Source organism: Oenanthe melanoleuca, chromosome 1 (genome assembly GCF_029582105.1).
Source record: "Oenanthe melanoleuca isolate GR-GAL-2019-014 chromosome 1, OMel1.0, whole genome shotgun sequence".
Taxonomy (NCBI): Eukaryota; Metazoa; Chordata; class Aves; order Passeriformes; family Muscicapidae; genus Oenanthe; species Oenanthe melanoleuca.
Window position 1 is genome coordinate 22,081,584 of NC_079333.1, and position 24,871 is coordinate 22,106,454.

The 24,871-nt window shown below is 43.8% G+C and overlaps 1 protein-coding gene across 1 annotated transcript in view; it reads left to right on the forward strand.

The window, feature by feature from the left end:
• Positions 1–13,311: 13,311 nt before the first annotated feature.
• GAP43 (growth associated protein 43) overlaps positions 13,312–24,871 on the forward strand; it is a 58,100-nt gene continuing 46,540 nt past the window's right edge. The window contains exon 1 of the mRNA XM_056498423.1: positions 13,312–13,671. Coding sequence (XP_056354398.1) covers positions 13,642–13,671 — 30 coding nt within the window. The 5' untranslated portion in view covers positions 13,312–13,641. The remainder of the gene's footprint in view (positions 13,672–24,871) is intronic.

Here is a 24,871-nt window from a genome sequence, read left to right on the forward strand (position 1 = left end):
CAGATGAGAGGAGCTGACATGTCTGTCTCACACCAGTATTGTATCCAATGTTGTCTAAAGGAGATCTCCTGCCTCAAGGAACCCGCAGCCCTTAGGTGTGATCTCATAAGATGCAAAACACCGTAACAGAGATATTTCCACTAAGTTTGATGGGGAAAAAGGCTGCATGTTTGCTGGGAAGAGAAGCAATAGAGCCATGCCCACAGTCTAAAACCTATTACGTGTTGAATTATCTGGAATAAACAGTAAGGGTAGTGGAAGCTGTTGTTGGAATACTTGGTAGAGGGACTATGTCTAAATCATGTCAATAAAACTAAATAGAGAGAAAGATGAGCTCAAAAACCTAGGCAGAACTGTCCTATGGGACTTTCTTTTTTATTTAGTCTCTTTTTTTTTTTTTTTTTCCTATATGCACTAGCCGAAAGTATCTGCAGTCTGCAGAAAATTTTAAATAAAACACTGCAGTGTTTATATTTCCAGCCCAATAACTGTTGCTGATTTTTCAGGAAGAATCAGGTTTTTCCCCAAAGTGAAAACCTTGTTACTCCTCCCCATCTCCCATCTCTGGAGCTGTGGGCATGAACTCTATACTTACCAGGCACACTGTGAGGAAGATCCTGCCAGCTCAGATTCTTCTCCATTTTGGGTAGTTACAGTGAAATCTCAGAGCAGTTTTACCCATACCAAACAGCAAGAGATTCCCCATGTCTTTTGAAAAGAGGGTATAACATCAAATAAAGTTCTGTCCAGATTCTTCTGGCACCTTTTTCTCCTGTGTCCTTCTTGGACTTGTTTGCACCCCTTAGTGCTAGGGACTATGTGCACAGAATACGTGAGAGACTTCACCCTGTCTCTTGTCCCTCAGAGATTACACAAGTATGCACCAAGTATGGGATTGCTTTTGCTTTCTCTTCTCTTCCCTTTCTTCCTCTGACTTGAGATTCAGCAGCTTCTGCAATGTGACAAGTTCCTGTCAGCTGTCAGGGTGCTAAAATAAAGCTTTATCTTGTTGCCACAGCCCTGAATGACAGGGCTGGCAATAGGTGCACTTCAGCCAGGCAGCCACTTCTGCCATATGCTCTTCCAACCTCACTGCATGCTAACACAGCAATCTGTGGCCTGGCAGATTTGCTGTTTTTCCTTGCAAGACCTACAAAAGGAAGCAACCCTGGTTCCTATATCTTCCTGTTGCAGTGTCTTATTATGCTGGATTGCAATCCTATTTTTTAACCTTCTTCCTCCAGCATTGGGTGAGAATCAGACTACCAGTCTAATGCTGGAGAATGAGAATCCTGCTAATTCTTTTTAACTACAATTGACTGAAAAAATGGCCTTGGGGCACATATCATAAATTAAGTTGAAGCCATGCACCATGAAGTTGGAAAGGGGAAAAAAAAAACCAACCTATCTTCCTTTAGGGAGAGAGGACATTGGGTATTCACACTTCAAGCATGCCAACTAATCCTTATTCCACAAGGCTAATTTCAAAATAACATTTATATGGCATGGTTTGCTGGGGAAGGCACTGATGAATCAGTTAGCTGCCCTTTATAATAAGCACAACTGCTTCCTAGATTGCTCTTTTCTACTGCCTTGTCTGCCAGTCATCTCTGTGCCACATGCTCCTTATTCAAAGGGCACCTGTTGAATAACCATGAAGTGAAGTGACAGAGCAGGGGCAATAAAAAAGGTGAAGCAAAAGTGCAAAGTGCACTTTTAACCACTATATTTCTATGGGCTTGCTGTAGGGACATAGGGATTCTGCTGAATGACTGTGCTGATGCTTGAGTGAGGAATGAAAAGCCTGTAATTTACTTGCATGGCTGTGTGACTGCTTCCTGCTGAGTAGGAAAGCCTAGATGGGTGTTTTGAGCCCTAACAGTGCTGCAGCTCAGAGCAGTTCTTTGCTACCCAGGCATCACACACATCATTGTCTGAATGAGCCCTACACCACAGGTTTGGGTTAAATATTGCTGCCCAGTAACAGCTGGGAAGTCCAGAAATTGCAGAAGGAAAATGTTTTCAGACAGCTGCTGTGGGAGTAGCCTCTGATGGGTCTGATATACTATTAATTGATTTGGAAACTCATCCGTGGAGCAACTTATATTAGAAGTGCACTACATTAGCAAAGAAACCTACCCAACATGCTGGTGATTCTGCTGACTCAGAATGTCAGTCTGTCCCTGTCATGAGGAAACTTTAACTCTCTATCTCATCCCACCCATGTCTGACAAGGCAGCAGTCACAAAGATAGCTCATCCTCCAAGGATTTCATAAATATAATGTCTGGGTAGATGGCAGAGAAAGATTCAAATTAATGAAGGAGAGACAGGGAAAATCAAGTATTACTCATTCTCTTTAGCAGCTTGAGAATGACCATCTTTGAGTACACCATCTAGTTCACTGTCTTTATTCAGGAGCCAAAACTAGGGATGGAGAGAGGTAATAAAAGAAACAACAAAGATGCTGCTCCCAGACACTCTTCCAGCCTGTAAGAGTTTTCAGCTCTGATACTTTCTGAGGTAAAGAATATCTGACTAATCAGCATACAATTCTGAAAGAGCCATAGCAAGTTCTGTGTCTTCTCTTATGGGTAGGGCAAAAGAAGTTATTCAGGGTTACAGGAATCAAATGAGGGAACCATGCAGGTTCAAGGAGATGGCTGTGTCAGGAAGAATTTATGAAAAGTACAGTAGAGGGAAAATATTAAGAACATGGGGTAGATTGGGGGATGCTGTGTACCACAGGGTCACAGAAGAAGATTTTTTCCACATATGACTTCAAAAGAATCAGATTTGAGACATTTCAAAAAGCATCTTCATCACACGCAGCAACGTTAATTACCTTAACTGTGGATATGTTTGGCAGACTAATAACAAAGATGAAATATAATGTATTTCAAAGGAACTTAAAGATCAGTGAGGATTTTGTTTTCTCCTTTAGGAATGTGGTAATTGAGAAACTGAAGTAAATTTATCAAGGTCCCAAAGCATGTTAGGAGCAGTAAATACATCACTACTGTGAAAAACAGATATGGAACTATTTGAAATTGTAAAAGAAAGGAGTTAGTGCTTTCTAAACACTGCAGTGAAAGTGTATAGCTTTTAAATAATATAAACTCTGGGCTATGCCTTAGAAAAAGAGATAGTTCTGTTGCCAGGGCATAAATGTACATACATTGAGAAAAGGTTGTTGTTGCTTTATACCTGTTCCTGTTAAAGAATTGTTTCCTGAACTCTATAAAATATCTATTTGTTTCAGGAGATAATGTTGATTTACTTTAAGCTTTACTTAAGAGCAATTGAACACAAGGACCAGAAGACAGAAGCAGAGTCTATTAGGTCCTTGACTGGGGTGACTGAGAAGGGGACAAAGTGTAGTTGAAGTCAGTGATAGTGTAACTGAATTGGATTAATTCAAATGTTGCAAAGAAATTTGAAAAACTAAAAGCAAGTGGTTCTGCACCCAAATTTGAAATCCACTTATAAGCTAACATTTATCAAGGCATATTTTGGACAGTCTGAGGATTTCTAACTTTGATACTTCTATGGATTTACCTCCTAGGAAGAAGGATCTTAGAAAGACAGAATCCACAGCAGATCCAAATTTTTCCAATTAATCAAAACAAACAAACAAAAAGCCCAAACCAAAGCAAGCAAAAAAACCCCACAACAAAACAAAGCAAACAAAACCTCCATAGGTTTATGATTGGAATGCTTGGATAGATCTTACAGAAATGTACAATTGCATTGGATATAATGAAAGAATTTTAAATCTTCAGTATTATTACAGAATTTTGCTCTTGGGGGTTGAAAATGAGAGTGTGACTACCAAGTAGAATTTCTGTCCACTTAATAGCATTTCAGGAGAGGGTAGAAAGATTTACCGTCTCTTACACCTTTTAATAATGTCTTTGTAAAAACTGTGGTGAAATTCTCAGTATTAGGTGAAATTACATGTCCAGCACAAACAACTTTGATCTGTAGATCATATCACTGCTACAAGAAAGACAGAAAGTGTTGTCCAATAGAACATTGGAGGAAGTGACAGTAAAATAGGGTTTAAGATCAGTTTTAAGTCAGTTTAAGCTTCCTAAATTTGTTATGTGTAGGGGAATAGGGCTTTAATGCAGAGCATAACATAATTTTTCGAAGTATGAAATGATCCTTTAGTTTTCCTGGGATGTGATATCTGTGTACTTATGCAGACAGACAGGATCTCTTGATGTTCTGGGAAATATAGAGACAAATTTTGGACCAGTGAGGTTGCACTGCCTGTGAAGAAGAGCTAATAAGAGCCTGCAGGAATTTGATGAGAGGGTAAGAAGGGAGATCCAGAAAAGTCCCCTTTTCAGTGGGCACAATATGATCAAAATTAAGTCAGAGTAGCTCAGCATCCTTTGGGAGACCATTTTGACTTCTTGGATGACTAAACATACAGAGGAGGCAGCTTTTACTGAAGATCTAAGAATTAATAATCTTCACTGGCTTCCAAGAAACAATACTAAATGAGCTCTGTGTTTCAGCAGCTTTCCTCTCCCTGTTGGGCTGTTTCAGCCTATTAGTTCCCAAGGGTTATAGGAAATGCTGGAAGACCTTGAGGGCATCACCATGCCTCAAGCCATGGCTTGGTAACTACTGAGCTTAAAGCAAGATTGAAAATTGCCATACTGCCATTTTAGCATTTTAACAATCCTTGTTCCTGGCAGACAGCTAAGTAGGGAAGGGTCTAGCCTGTGTCATGTGCAACATGGAGACTATCTGACACTGCCTGGAGGACTGAGTGTTTTGTTTTTTCTGATTTATTTTGCTTTAAGCTTTTAGCCTTGAGAAGGAAATTAATGACATACAAAGTTTTAGGCAGAACTCAGTTCTGCTCTTGAATAGAATCATAGAATGGTTTGGATTGGAAGGGATCTTAAAGGTCATCTAGTTCCAAATCCCTGACATGGGCAGACACACCTCCTACTAGACCAGGCTGCTCCAAGCCCCATCCAACCTGGCACTGAACACTTCCAGGGATGGGGCATCTACCAGTTCTTTGGCCAATGTCTTCCAGTGCCTCACCACCCACACAGTAAAGAATTTCTTCCTAGTATCCAATGTAAACCTACTCTCAGTTTGAAGCCATTCCTCCTTGTCCTGTCATTCCATGCTCTTATTAAAAGTCCCTCTCCATCTTTCTTGCAGGCTCCCTTCAGGTACTGGAAGGCCACAGTCATGTAACCCTGAAGCCTTCTCTTCTCCTGGCTGAACAATCCCAACTCTCTCAGCCTGCCTTGTAGGAGAGGTGTTCCATCCTCCAGCCATCTTGATGACCCTCTCTGAGCCTGTGCCAACAGGTCAATGTCCCTCCTGTGCTGAGGACCCCAAAACTGGATGCAGCACTGCAGGTGGGGGTCTCACAGGGAAGAGTAGAGGGGCAGAATTCCCTCTCTTGTCCTGCTGGCCAAGCTGCTTTTAATACAGTCCAGGCAATGCCAGTATTATTGTTGAGCTGTGACTAACTTTGAGAAAGCTGGACATATATAATTTGCTTTTCTAACTTTATAAAGACCTGACACATATCCCTGACTTGAAAAGAACTCTAAAATGAGAAAGCTCAGAATTACACTTCCCGAAGCAGATAAAGTTGTATTCTCTTGTCGGTATTCTTAACAATAGAACCTTTCAATATATGATGATATGATACAGATAAGATTGTCAAACTCTCCATCATTTACTATGGAACATTGTTCATATTTGAGCTTAGCTTTCATAACAAACAGAGAATGAACTTCTTTTTCTTCCTCTCTAGCTGAATAAATTAGGGCAACAGGGGAGTATTAACCTTCGAATTTTATAGCATACATTATTAAAATAAATTTAAACTTGACCCCACTGAGATGAACACACATGAGAAGACCAACAAGGTCAGCCTGCTTGTCCTCGCTAATGTAGGTGGTAAACAAATGCCTTTTTCCTCCTTTCTCCCTCGAGCTGGAGGAGACCTTTCCCCCTCCACTGAGCCTTGCATCTGCTGTGTCATTATCAGAGCAGGCATAAAGGTCTCTGTGTGCTTGACTGTGGGTCCTCATCACCTCCCTTGCTGCTTCCTGCTGCCTTCTGCAGTCTCAGAAACCCTCTCTGGCCTCTACTTGCGTCAGGTTGTGTCTCAGCTTCTGGAAAGAGGGGACTGACAGCTCTGGGTGGCAGCTGCACCAGGGACAAGCTCAGTGAATCGTGCATGCAGGTTGTAGGGCAAAGAAAGGGGTGCTGCAGGTGGGAAACAAGAGTGGCAGCATGTCACATGCTTCTCTAGGATGTCATACATGCATGGGATGTGGCACTTCATTGTACAGAACAGTTATGTCAGGCAGTGAGTAGGACTGCTTTGAGAAATTAGGCTGCCCCTCTCCAGAGAACTTCTCTTTCTCCTTGCCACAGAATTGCTTGAGAAAGGAGAGATAATCCTTCAGATTTGCACAGAAAATTCACCATTGTGCTTGGAGCAACTCCAGAAAATCACAGTCCAGAAACACAGCTCAGTATCCTGTAGAGCTGAGCTAAAACAGGGCCTTTTGCTGTTATATAGTTTCCATGCACAGGGCAACAGATTTGGATTCCCACCTGCACAGACCTGGACTCCTAAAAAATTCTGTCTGTGTTTCCTGCCCTCTGGGGTGAATTCCTTTGACTAAGAGTGAGGTCTTGGAAAAGAAATAATAATTGCTGTACCAGGGCACTCTTAAGAAGGTTGGGTATGGTGTAGATCTGGTAATGAAGAACTCTTTTAATGCATGCACACAAAGCACAGCTCTGATGCTGCTAGATGATAATCTACAGGAATTTTAGCAATGAATTTCCATTCTCCACTACTGATGTTTTCATGGAATAAATGGAGCACTTTTTAGCATGTAAGAGAGTTTCAGTCCCAACCTAAAATTCATATAGGTTTGATACAGAATTGTATCAAAATCACTATGGGTATATCTCCCACTTCTAGCAGAAGTCTATTTGAAGGGAATTGTTACAAAATTTTAGCTGTGGTGAGACTGAACTATGACCCATTCTCTGTCCAAGCCCTGTGCTCTGCATTTTGGACTGGGAGCTCTTCCACTTTAATCAGATGCACTGAGTTTTGTGGTGAGGATCCTACTGCAAGGGAACAGTCCTCTGCATATACCATCTCTGCCTGGTAGACTGAGGGATCTGGACTTTCCTCTTTCCTCTCAGTGGGTATCTTGTGGCTAAATTAATTAAGTCAAGGCAAGGAGAGAGTCTTTTTAAAGCCTTAAAGGCAAGTGGATGTTTATAGTTTTCCTGCTCATTTAATTTTTGGTAGATCTAATTCCTCCATGTACAGCTGTGGGTAAGAGAAAGGGTCCTGTCAGCTCACTCCATTACTTCTCCAATACAAATGCTTCCTACATTCATTAACAGTCTGTGTTGTGGAGTTTGCTTCTATCTTTTTTCATTGATCCTGATCAATGTGTAGCTTGGTCACCATGGGCCTGTGAGTGAAGCATGACCATGATTAGAAATTTTTAATCCCTTTCCTGAAAGGCTGAAGGCTAAGGCAGATTTGGCCTCTTGGGTGTCCTTCGTCTCTGGAAACTTCACAGCTGACACTGAAGTGCCAGTTAAGGGCATAGGAAGATCTTCAGTTGTTTTCCCTCTCATTCATTTCCTGTCTGGTACCAGGGTACCCCATATAACTTCCCTCATGCAGGCTGCTTCAGCTCAAATCAGCTCTTATGCTGGGGAGGAGTCTGTTCAGCTGAGGGGACAGCAAGGTAGGGGGATGAACCTATCTCTGCCCACTCTTCCTCCCAGTGCTGAAACATCCAGGTCATTGTCCCCACCCTGGTATCAACAAGGGGCATTGTGAGTGCATGCAGAGCAGGACCAGGTGGTCCAAAGCAGGCTCAGGAAATTGTGACCATAATACTGCCATGTCATCATACCGGTATCACTGGGCAGCTCTCCTATTCAGCACTGCAGTGCCAGGGGAATGGCAATATATCACCAGAGGAAGCCAGGAGTGGAGTAAAACAGAGCTGAGGGTGGACTTTCCTTCTCCCATCATGTGTGCAGCCAGTGTGTGGGACTCACAGCTCAGTGTTTGTCTCCATCTCAGCCCCATCACACCCCCAGCACGGAACAGCACAGACATCCCCACGTGGCACTGTGAGGTGCGAGCCTGGATACTGACAGCAACTCGTCCTGGCGCTGCAGGACTTAGTGAAGGGTGGAGCCAGCCTGAGAGCAGGGTAAATTGGCCCATGCTGAGCTCCTGGTTGACACTGATTCTCGTTCAAAGCTTGCTTTTCTGAGCCTTTGCTGCAGCAGGAGGGACTGTGTACAACAGCATATATTGAAGGGTCCCTGGAGAAGAAGAAAGGGGCTTCCTGGGTTATCCTGTCTCACATTTGGTTTGGCTTGTAAAGTATCACATTCCCCCATGGCAGACTACAACTACACTGAGAATAATAGCTGATAGGTTGACTGCTTTCTGTGATGACATTTTTCTTTTTGACAGACAAGCAGATGAGATTTCATTTTATTGAAGAGTTACAGTTTTAGCACTAAGCTGTGCTGCAATTTAACTGTTACGTTTGTATTTTTAATGATTCTGAAGCTCAGTAATAATTAACATTGACCCAAGGGTTGTACAGACCATTTTTTGTGCATGTTAAAATTATTCTACCCTTTCTTGTACCCAGGTATTCCAGTTTGTACAGACCACACAATTTATAGAAAACACATTTTTTTCTAGAATTATGAAAATGGGGAAATTATTGAGGCCATTTCTTATGTGTGATATTGTAAAGTCAGGTGTCTTTGGTGCTGTAAACCCAGCTGTGCAAGCATGGGAAGAAAAATGGATATTATGGGGAATAAATGCAGAGCACCTGTGCACATCTCTGGGACTAGCTTGATGACAACAGGTGCTAATGTCACATGAGCTCATCATCGTGCAGGATAGTAACCCTGCAGTCATTAAAGACACTGAATGAATTAGAGCATTCCTTGACTGGCATTTTCTGAAGCCTTCTCTGCCACATATGTGACATTGTGGCTTTTGAAAATAATGGCTTTAAAGCCTCTTACTTCAGTCTTAGGTCAAAATAAACTAGGTTCTCCCTTTCTAATATTGATAATTCAGGATTAACTGAAACCCAAGGTAGATTGGCATAAGTGATCCTTACACTGGAAAATGGGTACTCCTTCAAGGAAATTCATGACTATATCTAAACCATTTAGAAAAGGAGTTCTGTTGTAGTGTTGCCCTGTACTGTTTTTTGTCACTAAGACATAGATGACTGAAAGTGAGGCCAAATGAGACCACAGCTGCAAAGCTACTGAGGAGACTGAAATTACAAGTGGTCCCACAGCGGCATTTTCAGGAATGCCTATTTAAATGAGGATACCAAAAATATTTATAAAATTGTCTTTTTTCCTTCCAGCATGAAAGTTGGCTAACAAAAGGCGAGGCTACCACTATATGTGGAACATATGAATAGAGAGAAAACCCAGTCTATCTCCCAATGAAAGCAAGTCGCTCACTTCTGTTTTTACTGAAGCTTTAAATATCCCTAGTAACGGGACTTTCACAGTACTTCTCTCAAAGAGACGCCTCTTCAGTTTAGTATGGTTACCACTGGGACAGCTCTTCTAGGCAAAACTGCTTGTTGGTTTAATTTTGTTTTATTTGGCCAGGCAAACAACCTGATTAGACCCAGGAGCAGGTTGGAACTGTGTGCTTTTTCAAAATGAAACTGAATCTGATGCATTGCTATTGAACCTAAGTTAGTGGCTGGACAGAAAATGCTTTTTTCCCCAATCTCTAAGGACCTCAAGCTGCTGGGGTAACCTTGCAACAGAACTGAACAGGCTTTAAAAGTAGAGTTTTGTGTCTCTTACTCCACCTACCTTGTTTTGTAATAGCTACTAATATGTCTTGTTAATTTGAAATGATCGTTACCCTTTTAAATTAAAGATATGACTTTGTGTTAAAGAAGTCATCATAATAATTACTTTATATGAACCATACCCCCTTCATGGTGAAGCAACATGTAGCATATACCTAATAGTGGACTATATATCACTCCAAATGATTCCCTTCTAGAGGCTTACAGCTTTTGAGAATATCACACTTCTCCACTTCCTTAGCTGTCATTCACTCAAGCCCCACAGGTGAAGCTTTTAAAATCTATTGTCATGGCTCACCCCCTTCTTCTAGATCACTTCCCTGGTCCCCCATTCATGTTATTCTTTGGAACTGCTCTTCCTTTTAGTTGTGTAGATTCAAAAGCCAAGGTCAAAGGCTCCTTTCAGGGCACATCTACACTGCGTGCTGCAGTGTCATCCTGCGACTCAGAAGGAGTGCTGAATGGGCCAGAGCTGGCAGTGCCCTGGAGACATAAAGGTGTTATTTGGATGAAAACATCCCATCTTCACTTGGGCACTTAAAGAGATAGAGATTCACCTGTTCTTCTTCCCTTAATTTTTGCTTCTGATTTTCATTAACTCCCTGGCACAAGTTTGTGCCTTTATTTTCCTCTCATTCTCTTTGGTATTTTCATTGCTGTGGACTTGTCCTTTCTTCCTGTTGTGTTATGAGATAATTTAGTTTACAGTTTGAAGTGAAAACAGCCAAAATGACAAGGCAAGGGATGCTGGGATATGATTTTCAGAATCATACAATTTGCTGAAGAATTTCAGGTCCAGCTTTTAAATATACTTATAGGGTCCTGATTTGAAAGACAGTGGTGTTAGGAACTGACATGCCCTGAAAATTCGGGTTTCAAAGTATGGCTCTTCTCTGTAACGAGATTTTTTCAGAGGAAACACAGATGTGAGCCTACAGTGGACTGGATACTAACCACTAAGTCTGTATGTTTGAGGAACACATTAAGGAGGTTTTGTCTATGTGCCAAAGTTACTTGTTATAAACTGGAGCGTACAGTGCTTGTGGAGCTGGCCATGAAGAGAGCTAGCTCTGCCTTTGGCTGTGACTGAAGGAGGTGAGCAACTGTCCTGGGTGAGCACAGGAAAATGGCCTGACTCTCCCTGGCTGCACCAGCACAGTTCTGCTGCCAGCCTGCTCCCCCTCCAGGTGGGTGTCTGAGAAAGCTGGGGGCTGGGAAGGCTTTCCTCGTCAGGGCTCCCTAGCACTGGGAGGTTCCCTAAAAAGGCCTTTTCAGTGGGAAGAAAATAAGCTTCTGAAACACTTCTGAAGTGTGATTTGTCTGACCTAGTTTACGCTCCTGCTTTAGGATGATCTGAGTCACACCCTCAAATTTCCCATTTCTCTTCACTGTCACCAAAGGGAGACCCTGTTGAAGCTCTGAGACATGGGGACTCCCATCTCCCAAGGCCATGGGGAACAGCCATGTGGGTTGGTAAGTTCCCACAAGCTTATGACACCCTCTCTTCATCATGGAGATGAGCCCCCAGCAACTCCAGGCCAGGGCAGAAGCTCCTAAATCCCAAAGGTGTAGCTGAAAATGCCATTGCACTGCTCCTCAGTGCCTTGGCATGGTGTACCCAGCAGTGACATACCTCACAGACATCTCTTCCTCAAATGTGATGTCCACTGCTTTCTACTACTCCACTTCTTACCTCCCTTCTTTTATGATTACAGTTTGCCTTCTTTTTCTCTGCATGCATTTTCTGAAGCTGAATCTGATTTTCATTACTTAATCCTTTGGTCTACTTCTGTGTTAGCTGGTTCCTGCAACTCTTTCCAGTTCAGTATCTTCTGTGAATGTCATTACCATATCATTACTTTCTTTTTCTAGTCTGCAATCCAGGACTAATGCTGATACCTTCTTGACCCCAAAAGGCACTTTCTTAAATTGCATACAGATGTAGATAGCTAGCTAGATTTTCTTTGAAATGCTGTTTGCTTTTCTTAAAATAAATGGTGTACTGGGAACTGCAATGATATCATAGCAACAGGATATGGTTATGTAGGAGTCTGTACTGAGGGGTATTCCAGAAACTGTATCTATATATGTATGCATTTATTTGTATAAGCATGCACATGTGTGAATATTTGTGTTAATAATGTATATAGATGTAATTAAAGAGCAAAGATCTTAGTAATAACCTAAGACTTTTTTTTTCTCTTTTGCAGGCAGTTTTATATTGAAAATAAATTAGAAGTAACTCCACGGTGTGGCAGAGAAGCTGATGTAGTGACATTAGTGCTAAATAGAGAACAGCATCTGACTGTGCTTCCCAGACTCAGTAAGTGAAATAAGCAAAATTTGAATTTTGGGATGAAAGCTGAAAAATCCACCAATTAAAAAAAAAAAATTAACATGCTCAACATTTTCATACTTTGGTTTAACTGTTGTCTGGGATGTTTTTTTCACAATGACAGCTATCCAGCTCTTGTATATTCTGAGAAAACGTGGTGCTGTAACTTTCCAGAGGTGTGCTGGGGAGCGAGTGCATGTGTGCACTGATGTTCACTGGGGCTCCTGCCATCGCCATCATCTCCTGTGCATGCAGACCCATGCTCTGCTCCCACACGTGCATGGGAGGTGCCTCTGTGTGTGAACACACACATCTGCCTCGCAATAGTTCACAGCAATTTGCAGGCAGAGATCAATAGGCATAGAAATTACTTCGACACGGAAATTAATTGAGATCTATAAGGAAGGAAAAGAGATGATTTCTGTGGGTTTGGAAGCTATTCTGTTCGGAGTGGAAAAAAAATAAAAATTGCAGGAATGTAATTTTCTGTGCCTGTGGAAGGTCTGTGGGATGGACTGAGGGAGCAAGGGAGAAAGTTGTCCCGTTCAGTGCTGCAGGACATCACTATTCAGGTTTATGACTGTGCATACGGAGAAGGCAGCACGTGCATATATGTTTGCTGGGGAGAGGGATTTTTAACAGCCATTTTAACATATCCATCAGCTCCCGTTTAGCTCGCAGCTCCCACCTACGGTACATCACCTGTGCATGGCATATACTGCCTGCCGTGGCAGCACCTCCATTCCCTCTTCTCCCCACCGTGCCCACCCCACCCAAGCAAAGATTTGTGCTTTCTTCACGCACAAATCCACTCCTGGGATTTGTGCCTGACCAGGGGGCTTCGGCTGCTCCGGTGGGAGTAGGGCTGGGGGCTCTGCAGCCGCCCGGTCCCCCCTCGCCCGGTGCCTCCCAGACACACCCCAGCCCACCCCACCCCTCCGCAGCCCGCAGTGTCCCCTCTCCCCTGTCGCCTCTGTACAGTGGGAAAGTCGTTGGGTAATTGGGTCCAGATTGAAGATTTTAATTATTCATGAGGCTGGCGAGGGACTTGGGGGGTGGGGGTGGCTGCCGGGGTGGGGGTGGGGTGGGGAGGTGACTAGTCGGGGAGAGCTGGCGAACAATTCTGGGAAGGGTAGGGAGGGAGGCAGGGAGAGGCAGCGTGTGCATGTGTGATGAGCAATAGCTGTGGACCTTCCAGTTGCTGCTAACTGCCCTGGTGTGTGTGCGCGTGTGCTCGTGTGTGTATGTGTGTGTGAGCGAGAGAGAGAGGGAGAGAGAGAGGGAGGGAGGGAGGGAGGGAGTGGAGAGGGTGGGGGGGAGAGATAAGAGAGAGAAGAGGAAAAGGAGAGAGGAGAAGGAAGGAAGAAGAAGGAAGGAAGGGGACAATACGATCATGCTGTGCTGTATGAGAAGAACAAAACAGGTAGAGCTTAAGATTTTTATATTTCTTTCTGTTGAGAAATTTCCCAGGCTGCTGGACGTCCGTGGGGAGCGTGTCTGCCTGAGTGTGTGAGGGGCTGGGGTAGGGGCTGGGGTAAGGGGGGAGGAAATTTCAGCTGCTCTCAGCAGACGTCTATTTTGCAATTCTTTAGCATCTTGCGACTGAAGGTTCTTTTCACACCCTGCAACGTGACTGTTTTGCCTTTCCGGGGCTGGTGATGTGGGGAAGGGGGGTGGCCTACATCCACATTTGGGGGAGCTACCAGAATCCCCCCTCTATTTTTTTAATTTTTTTTTTTTTTTTTGAAAGGGGCATTTATATTGCCTAGGATTTTCTGTCTGTGGTTCTGAGGGTGTGGATGGGGCGGGGGGGAGGGAGGTGGAGGGGAGTGTTGCGGCTGGCAGGAAACGTGATGAGATCTGGCTCTACCTTGGAGATAAAGGAAGCAATTCTTCATCTTATGCCAAAAAAGAACGGATGCCCAGTGAGCCTTGATCCCTGCTCAGAAGGCTCTCAATTGCTCCTGTTTCTGATGAATGGGAGATGCTTTATGTGCCTGTGCTGTGAGGTGGCGCGGAGGACAGGTGTATTCATCTTTTTGTGTTACAAGAATCTGAGCAAGAATTAACCTGAAGGAATTTTTTTTCACCTAGGCTATAGCGAAAAATCCAATTAAATAATAACAAAAGCATTAGCCTAATGAGGGGGAGAGTCACCCTCTCTGCAATACCCTTCATAGTACAACCAGTTAGACAACTGTGCACCAGCTGGTAAAGAGACAGAGGACCACGCCTCTGTTAGCTCCGAACTCGGGTGGGATAAGAGAAGCTCGTGGTGTGAACCTGTTGGAAACCCACTCATTTCCTTTCCTGGTATCGCCTGGCTTTTGCTATAAGGGAATTGAGATGATGAGAAGGTTTGGGTGGAGGCTACTTCTCAGTGTTAAAATTTTTGTGTCCAAAATGATAATGAAATTAGGAAAAAAGCCTACTTAGATCATCTCCCCCACACCCTTACCCCTTTTATTTTGTCTGAAAGCCCAAACCTGCTCCTGATTAAGAGAGCCTTTTTGGCTGAACCTCTTGGACTTCCTCGAGAGGAAGCTGGATTTATGCAGTTGGAACTTGAAAGCAGGAACTGACCCTAGATATCTTTGCAAGGCTTTTAGAAACTTCCAAAAAAATTACAGATTTGTAGGTAGTGACAAGGAGCTTTGGTCCTTGCTCTGAGCACAAAACTCAGACACAGCACCATGCTGGCTACTTTCTTTATATATTCGTAAATTTCGGTGTCGTTTACAGCGTAGCACTGCAGTATTCTGTTCACACGCTGATGTGAGTAACTACAGTTCCTGTGAACAGCACGGTGTTAAAGGAAGATTCAGGTTAAAGTGTGTTTCTGAATGGAGATGTGTGTTAGCAAACGAAAGAAATTTGTAGAATAATGGGGAGGGGCAAGTGATTGGGATAGAAAGAGACCCTGCGTCATCCTATGTTTTTCCTCAGGCAGGTTTTTCAATTTTTTTTTTGCAATTAATGATATGCTCACTAAAATCTGGAAGGAGGGGGGCGAGGGCTGGGGAGGGGGGGTTGCAGTCAGCCAGCAGAGCACGTTCTGATGGCAAATCGGGATGAAAAGAGCAGAGGAGGAGAGGCAAGGCAGACAGGGAGGCAAAGTGACAGAGCGGTGGGCGGAGGCGCACGACAAATTTTAGAATAAAGTAAGAGCTCTGGGAAGCAGGAGAGCGCTACAGGAGAATAGGGATCGTGCTGCCCAAGCCTCGGCAGGCTGGGCATTACGAGTGGCACGCCGATGTGTCCGTCCTTTGCGCCTCCTTTCTGTGCTCCGAGGCTCTCGGGAGCGCGTGGCACGCAGGTACCGCTCGCGCGCGCGGACCCGCCGCATGGCGCGCGCCCCCCGTGCGCGGCCCCGCTCCGCACGGGCGCGCGCGCGCCGCCCGCGCGCTGCCCCGAGCCCGATCGTGCCGCCGGCGCTGCTCCCGAGCCTGAGCGCGCGCCGCGGGCTGGGAGGAGAAAAGGGTCTCGGCTTTCGGCATGTGCTCGTCCTCCGTCCCCACCCAGACCTTGCACCCGGAGAAAAAGATGGAACGGGTTCCTCAGCACTGGCAGGAGTTTCCTTCCCAAAATAAAGACGGCTCTCGAATTATTTTTCAGGGGAAGTCCCAGGTGTCCCGCCTTTCTGGCAGCTAAAGAGCAAAATGTTGTAATTACAGGCTTGGGCGTGGAAGAAATCTCTTCACATTTGTGTCTAGGTGTGCCTCCGTGTGTCTGTCCTCCCACCCCTCAGAGACAAATATGTTCACGCTCATACCTTGCAGATTATTCTTTCTTGTGGGTGAAATGCCAGTGTGAAGAGTGAAGTATTTGACTGGCTGTGCCCGCCCATGAGAGATGTAGATAGCTAAGTGTTGTCATTTCTGCCTACAGTTGACTGCAGCTCTGAATCTGAGCCCGCAAAATATTCAGCTGAGATGTAGCATAACTTAAAGGCTGGGTCGAGCTGTATCTGAAAACCTGAACTCAACCTTTCCCGCTAGCGAGAGATGCAGTCAGTAACACGCAGGGCTGGGCAGCGAGATAGGTGGCTAGAAATGCAAGTGTTGCATGCACTGCATACTAGAACAGATGGACATTATGGGGGTATGTGCTCAGTATTGGATTGCATGAGTGATTAAACAATAACCCGCAAGCAGGTTTCCCACTTGTGGGTGAGATGAGTCTCATTCATCACCAGCCATAGACGATGGCTTCCCTCCCGTTCCATCCTCTCCCCATCCCAGCGCGGGAGAATCAGCGGCTGCAAAGGTTTAAACCTGCCACACCCATCAAATCAAAGGAGCGAGAGGCGAGAAGAGGCAGTCTGCATTTCTTCCCTTCCACACGAGCAGCATGAATAAACAGGGCTGTACCTCTAAAGATGCAGTTTAATGCAATTTAAAGAAAAAAAAAAAAAAAAAAAAAAAAAAGCAAAAGCATTAGGGAACAATTCCAGCAATTACAGCCAGCCGCTGAGGTGGCTTGTCATTCCAGGAACTGCAGAGGTGGACAAGAAAGAGAAATGGAGAAAAAGAGAGAGGAAGATGCCTGCAGAGTTAGGGTTTTCTTGCCTCAGGATATTACAATGTCTCAGGCTCCATTTAGCATAATTTAATTATACTGCAAGATCCAGATGTTTGAAACTTGCAAGGTGTGGTCTTACCTTTAACCACCATTGTAGACAGAAGAAAAGGGGGATTTTAAAGGAAAGGTTTATCCACATCCCTCCTCCCACCACTTGCCAGAATGGTGCAAATCACCACAGACTGCTGACTTCAGGGCAGAGGCACTTCATCTGCACCTAGGGAGAGTTTAGTCATTGCCTCTGCCTTTCTGAGAGACACTGAGCAGCTTCTGTGCTTCTTCCAGTAAACAATTGTTCCATGGAAGTTTAATTACTCCAGGTCCTCACTATTCCTCTTTCTGGGGCAATACCCCTGGGATTTCTACTGAGAAGGGTGTCTCCAGAGTAACAGCCCTCCCATCACCCTCTCCTCCCCTGCCTTTCCTGCCTATTAGGGACATTGATTTCTCCTAGATCATGTAATGTAGCTGTTCTTAATGGCACAGACAAGCCCCCTCCTAGGAAACTAATTGCAGGCAGAGATTCCAATGGGAGAAGGACAGCAGTAGTGCAGTCTGTAGATCCAAATTGTCTTTGGCCACTTGCTCCTAATTGAAGTCCCAGCAAAAACCAGTCAGGCAGTGGCCACTGGTATGCAAAAGCATCCCTGTCTAGAGGGCTACACTGAATCTTCTGTGTGACTATGCCAGGCTGGGGACATGTGTGCAACCCAAGGAACCAACATGTATTATCAGAGGACTTGTCCTGGCCTAATACTGGGGCTGCCTGAATGATCTCAGAGCTGCTCCTGCCTCAGGAGAAGGAGATGAGCTGTAGCTCCAGGCTCTGTCCATGCCATGCTGAGAGGGTGGACATCGCTTGGGGATGGGGATGAGGGACCCCTCCTTTGGTCATATGGCTTTGACTGACCAGAAGGAGAAAGTACAGAGCATTTTCACCTCAAACCCACTCTCATTTCAGGCCAGCTGTGCTGGAACCTGAGATTAACTCAGTTGGTTAGAACATAGTGCTACTAACACCAAGGTTGTAGGATCAGTCCCTGGGTGGGCCATTCACTTAAGTGCTGGACTTGATGATGTTTGTGGATCTCTTTGAACTCAGAATCTCTATTATCTGATTTGGATTCTGTGATGCCATCCCAGGATCACCCTGCACAGACATTATATTTCCATCTCCCCATTTTCCAGAGAGCAGGGATTTCTCACTGCTGGCAGATGCCAAGTTGCAATGCCTTCTTGTGCTGGTGGGAAGGTGAACAAGGCCCAATGGCCCTTGCAAAATGTAAGGCAGGCCAATAGTCTTGCATGGTGCAAATGAAGGATATGTATTCCTGCTTGGATTTGCTGAGCTTGTGCTGTGAGGTATGTGGTCCTCATAGTGACGTGCTCCATGTGCTGTCCATGGCAGAGGACATGGGGCAGAAGTGGGTTCTGCCTAATCTCTACCAAGCAGACAGGTATCTTCTGAGGGATTGGTGTATTAACAGGTAAAACAGCAGCTAAAGCCTGAAGGTTGCTTCTGCTTTTGGCTGAGATAATTTGAAGCAAAAGGACCAGAATCAGAGAATATTCTGCATTGGAAGGGACCCACAAAGATCACCGTGTCCAGCTTTTCTGGGAATGATCCATATGGGATGAAGCCCACAACCTTGGTGTTACTATCACCATGCTCTCTAAGCTGAGGTCTCTGCATGGTTGTGTGAGGCTGGTGGTGCATTGCTGACTGCCATTGGCTCAGTGCATGCACTGCTGGCCCATGCATCCTTCCTTCTGTACAACTCACCCGTTGTCCTCTTCCTGAACATAAATCACTTGTGATTCCTTGGTTGCTTTGGGCTTCCTCCTTAGAGAGGGAGGGCTTTTTTTTGGATTCAAGAATGAACAATAGCTCTGATGACAGTGCTGACACCTGAGGATGAGAAATCTTTTGATGGCAGGTCTCTGTTTTGTTGCCCTTTGGAATCATTGTGTGTTTCCCCTGTTTGCTGTGAATATGACAGGTCTCGGGGTAGATTTGGCAGCAGTTCTTACCTGTCTGCATCTAAGTTTTGAAATCCCAGTGTTCAGTGTTGTAAAGAAACAACTGTATTCCAGTAGCTCTACACAGAGGAATGTTGGGCTGATAAGAGGAGTTTGGTCATCCAGAAAGGCATGGTGGAAGGTACAAATGCTTGCTGGTAGAATATCTTGTTGTGGGAGTACCAGAGCAGGTACTCAGCTGAAACAGCTTTCAACATCTGAAGTCCAAAATCAAAGTCAGGAATCCATCCACATTCATTTAATCTATAATTCCAAGATCCTCCTGAGCACACCAGGAGGTGACATGTAACCTCAGAGCTCTGATGGTCTCATGTGGAGAAGGTGTTTATATTTCCTTAGGGCTCTTTCTATCACCTGCTGAGTGTGTGTGTAAAACTCGATGGCTTTTCATGGTTGTGAGCACCACAGGCCAGTATAGAGGAATTGGTTTAGGGAGAGCTGGTTTCTCTTTCTAGCAGTGCTATTAACCTGCTTTCTGACTTGATCTAAACATACATTCTCTGACTGTTATGGCTATCTCTGCAAGATACTTCTTTAATTTGAAAACTAAATAATTAGAATGAGAAAAAGAAAAAAAAAAAAAAAGAATTCAGAAGCGCTCAAGTGAGAGATGCTTTAGACAGGCAAAGCCCTGCTTTATCCACCCTCAGCCACTCCTGCAGTGCTAGGATGTTTATTAGCCCCTTGAGTTCCTTTAACACAAACCATTGATTTTCTCCTCAGACCCAGGCTTCATTACAATGGACCAGAGCCTGAGAGTAGGGCTACAACTTAGTTTTCTCCCTGCCAGAGTGGTAGCTCCTCCCTGACCACCACAGTGATCCAGCCTATAATATATGTGTGGGATGAAGAACTAAAGTAATGAAAATAGTGATTTGCTTTTAATATGGCAAAAGGAGTTTGTGCTTTTGGAGTTATACTGCTCCTGCTGCCTCTGCCTGTTCCTCATTCTGTCTCCTTTCCCCATCTGCTCTGCTCCTTGCCTTCCCCCTTGACCATGCAGTATTCCTGCTGGCAGCATCAGCCACTACTGCCAGAGTCTGGCTCCCTGCACCTTTCCTGGCACAGGTGTCCTCAGGACCACTGGGTTCCTTCTTTGTGCTCCAGTTGCATTTGTATCTGCCCCAGTTCTCCACTTGGGCAGAGCTGCAGCTGACAAAAATGAGCATCCCTAGACAGAGACAGCAAAGGGGTGCAGCTTCACTTCTCCCCTTGTTTTTGGCTTAGGTAAAAGGTTGCCCAGAGCTGGGAAGGGTTTGGCTGTGACAGGAGCAGTGCATGTAGTACAAACTAGTGTCAGCATTCCTGCTTTCCTGATGGCTCATGATCCTTCCAGGCTTGTCCCTTGGCTTCTAATGCCACTATTGGATGGCAGGCTGTGCTACAGCTCTCTTGTTGGTCCAAGACAGGATGTCCTGAACCTGCCAACCAGGGATGGCTGGCATTTATGTCTTGAAAGGGAAGCCAGGATGTACTTACAGTCTCTTAAATTATGACCAATAAATGTCAGTCCTCTTCATTACTCATCTTGCATCAGAAGTTTCTTGAATTAATTCCAGCCATAATCACAGTATATCTCTATTTATAGAAAGCTGGGACATCTCACAATATTTAGGCATTCTCTCTGGAGGATACACCTTTCTGTAAGAGCTGGTAATTAGTAAAGCTAAAAGGATCCAAAAGAATCTCACTTACTTGGTTTGAATGCCCCTAAAATTCAGGAGTGCAGGGGAGTATATTTGGATCTGAACCCCACTCTGAAGCTAGTTTTATTCTACCCTTCCCATAATTGCCAAGTGCTACTGTGCTCTCAGGAACTTCAGAGTTTTTTATGAATTGGCATGATTTCTAATAATAGGTAATATGCAGAATAATTTACAGTTCTGATTATTCTTATAAATGTTAAGACTTATCAATTAGCATTCAGTTCATCAGACTATTGAGTGGAGTCTAATCCATTTATTTTATTAACAGCATCCAATGACCTTATAAATCTGCAATGTTTATTACTCCAGGGTGTGCAGGTTGGGCACCATGGTACTATGCTATGCTCTTTTGCAGAAGAGACCAATCATTTATATTAATTCAGGTTGAAACCAGCAGGATGTAAACCACAATGGTTTTAAGCTGACCATTGTTCTCCTTGTGTCATTCCACTTTCTGTCTGCCCACAGCTTTAGGTGTAAGGCATTCAGGGTGGATTTATAAATAATTTAACAAAAAGTCATTTAGGTTTGGAAGGGTAGACATAAAGAAACAGGTGACAGTTGCATATTTGCTGACAGTAAAATTGCAGCCCTTTGGTTTCACATAAGAGTGAAATCCAGTGCTGGAAATCACCAACTAAGCAAATGCAATGAGGGCATCCCATGCTCAGCTGTGCCTGAGAGAAGAGGTGAAGCTGGGAGACACTACTGGAATGACAGGGAAATGAGCCAAAGGGGCTTTCAGAAGTTTGGTCCAGTAAGCTGGACCAAAAGTTTACCCACAGCAGGGACACTTCACTATGTTCCTTAGAACTGTGAACTTTACCTAGTGTAAACATTTTAATTCTTAGCTTGTTATGTTGGAGAAATCAGACTGGCAGCTTGGAACAACTTGGATTTCACAGGCTGAGATGATACTATCATAATGGAGATTTTACCTGATCAAAGATGAAACCCTGTGGGTTTAACCCTTCCTGCTATTTATGTTTTCCATGGAAAACCCAAGAGAATTTCAAGTCCTACATAGAGTTCTGAGGACTGACAACTGCAACAGAAAATTGATGTTTAATGTTGACTGTTAATATTGCAGTCAAAATCATGATAGGGATTCAACCAGTCCTACCTAAAGCACAGCAGTGGCAAATGGCCTTTCCCTTGTATCCTAAATTCCACTCAGAATACCAGCTAGAAGAGATAAAACCCTAAGGAAAGGACAAATGGGGCAAGGAAGAAAAGATCTCCCCCCAAAAATAACTAAAGAACTGAAGCCAGCTAAAATCTCCATGAAGTAAACAGAAGATGGATAACTTCCAGAGGATAGTTAGTAAAGTTAATATGTAAAACAATACTTGAAGCTCACTCTTATATTGTAAAAGTGGATATGCAGCTAAAACCCTCCATTATGATGACAGTGTAAAAGATTCTGCAGAAGATGAAAAAAAACACCAAACAAACAAACAAAAAAACAACCAAAAAAAAAACAACAAAAAAGCCCCAACCAACCAACCAACCAACCAACCAAAAAATAAATGAAGACAAATTAGTGGAAAATTACCCCAATGCCTCAGGGTCTCTTAGGAAAACTTCTTCTAAGGAAACTTCTTTTACAGGAACTCTTAGCAAATTTTCTTTTAAATTTCAGTCAATTCTTACCTATATTCATTGTTTTCTTGCTTTGAGTGGTATGATTCCACAAATCAGGAAGAGATACCATGAAACAATGCCTTATCTTGTAGAATTTAATTACTTTTTAACCAGAGTGTGACTGTCAAGAGGAGTCTGAAATATCTCACAGTATTTTACCATTGTTCTGAACTGAGAAATAAGGGATTGTTCCAAAGTGAGGTATGTTCTCAGAGGTGTTTGTCATAGCCTAAAGAACTTTAGAGCTTCCTTCCTTTCTAACTGTAGAGGATCCTAAAGCCCTCAGACAATTATACTTACAACTGCAAAGTCCCCATAACATTCACAGACTATTTACTGGCATGCCTAGATGATCCTTTTATAAGCCACAATCAGCTCAGTACACAGACAAAATAATAATTGAGCCCAAGCAAGATAGTGAAATAGTGTCATCCTGACTCTGTTTGTGGATGTCATGGAGGAGGGGAGAGCTGTGGTTGAAATTTTACATCAAGCATTGTCAATAAGGCCAAAGCATTTCATGCCCATTTTGCATTTCTTCAGTTACATGATCAGCTGCAAGTTGATGGCTGAAAGAGGTAACAGGAGCCACAAAAGAGGAAGATCAGGATCTAGGAAAAGGGCAGAACAAATCAGGATGTACTGATGTAAGATGGTTCTTTCAAGTCATCCTAGCTTATTTGCAAAGGTGAGGGAAGCAATCTCTGAACCATAAGCTTTGAACACTTTGAAGACTCATGAGAGCTGCATAAGGTGTCAGAAGGCTGAAAACAAGCAGAAGATGAGAAATTGCAGACTACCCAGTTTAACTTCATTCCTGGAAAAAAAAATGGTGGAAATAATCAAATAAGAGAGATTATTAGGAGCCAGCACAGATCTGTCAAGAACAGATCCCGTCAAACTAATTTAGCTTTATTCTGTAACAAGCCTTGTGGATACAGAGGAAGTAGTTGTCATACCTTGTCATTTGTAAGGATTTTGACATTATCTCACAGTCTTTTATCATAAATGAAGCAAAGAAGCATGTTCCAAAGGAAGGCATTACAGTAAGGATGCAGAACTGGTGTAGATAATTTTACTCAATGAACAATTCTCACTGATTTCCTGTTGAAATGGAAGACTATTGAGCAGGTTGCCACAAGCTTGTGCTGTGGCCTGCTAGTGCTTCATATTTTCACTAAATACATTGTACTTTATAATTTTAACCCAGATAACTGTCTAGAGGAAGTGTTTTATAAAATCTGCAGATAGCACAAACCAGCTGTGGTGAGCTGGGGGAAATTGCTGTAATTCAAGAAAAGCTTATCAAACCAGGGGCTTGGTTTGAACAGCATCAGAGTGAACATGAAGTGCTCTTTATGGGAATGATAAATAAATTGCAGCCAGTTCTATGTGGGAGACCACAGCTGTCCTTCAGGAGGGGAGACAGGGTCTCTAGAGGACCATAAATTCAGTGTTAGGCTAGAATGTCGTCCTGTTGCCAGGAAGGGGAGCACCATCTTGCCAGGCTATGCAAGTGGGAGCACAGTCTGTCAGAGGCATCTCACAAGCCTTCAGCTCTGATGTGCACATGTAGGACCCACCTGAAATGTCCTGCCTTCATTCTGTACTGCACTCTGAGGAAGTGTGGTCCAGTGAGAGGATGTAGACTGGGACAGTGAGAATTGCTCGAGGTCAAAGGAGAAAAGACTGAAATAATTAGGGTTGTTTAACCTCAAAGGAATAAGGCCAAGAGTGGTCCAGATGTTAGTCTGGCAAGTGAAAGAAAATAGGAGTAATTTGTTCCTCCTGCCCATGATGTATAAAACTAGGAGTAATGGTCTTTAATGGAACATCCAAAAAGATTGTGATGCACTGTGATCTACTGCATAAACTATGGCAGCTTGAATCACTGAAGGGCTGCAGGAAGTCCCTCAGGACCAGAGGATGGACTAAATGGTCTCTTGTGCTCTTTCAACACTATTTCATATTATTATTATCAAATATTCACTGAAGCAGAAACTGGACCCAGTCTGGCCACTTGCAGAACTGTGTTTAACCAGTAGGATATAAAATGACATTTACTTCTGTATGCTCTCTGTCTCTGGCCTGATGATTATTTAATTCTTCCATGGAAAAAGCCAAGGAACTTAAGCAGGAAAAGCTAGGAGCAGCTTGCTCTTAACAGTCTTTTGTAGGAGGGAGATAAGACATGAGATCTTTCAGGTGCAGCAGAGAGTTGAACCACCATCTTCCATAATTTAAGGAAGGTAGTGTGTCCACTGAGATGTTGAATAAATCCCTATTTACTACATGCTGTCAGAGAGGAACTGGAGTTGTTCCTTTCAGTGCAGGGGTTCAGGGCTTCAATCCAAACCAAGATATCTCCCCAATAACCTGAGCAAGATGCCTAAACCCAGACTGCTTAGATGTCACTCTGTGTTCAGCATTTGTCATAGGCAGGTTCAAAAGGCATTCACTTGCTGTATTACAGTACTGAGCTACCCAGTTCCACCCATATTTTCTAATGGACTTAAGGCTATGGTTTCAGCAAGAATCTCACCTTCTTCCTAACTTCCTAGCCTCCTTAGCTCCAACATCTGAACACAAACATCTGCTGGAACTCCACACCGAGGTGCCCTTTCCATCATCTACATGGGAGAATTATTACAA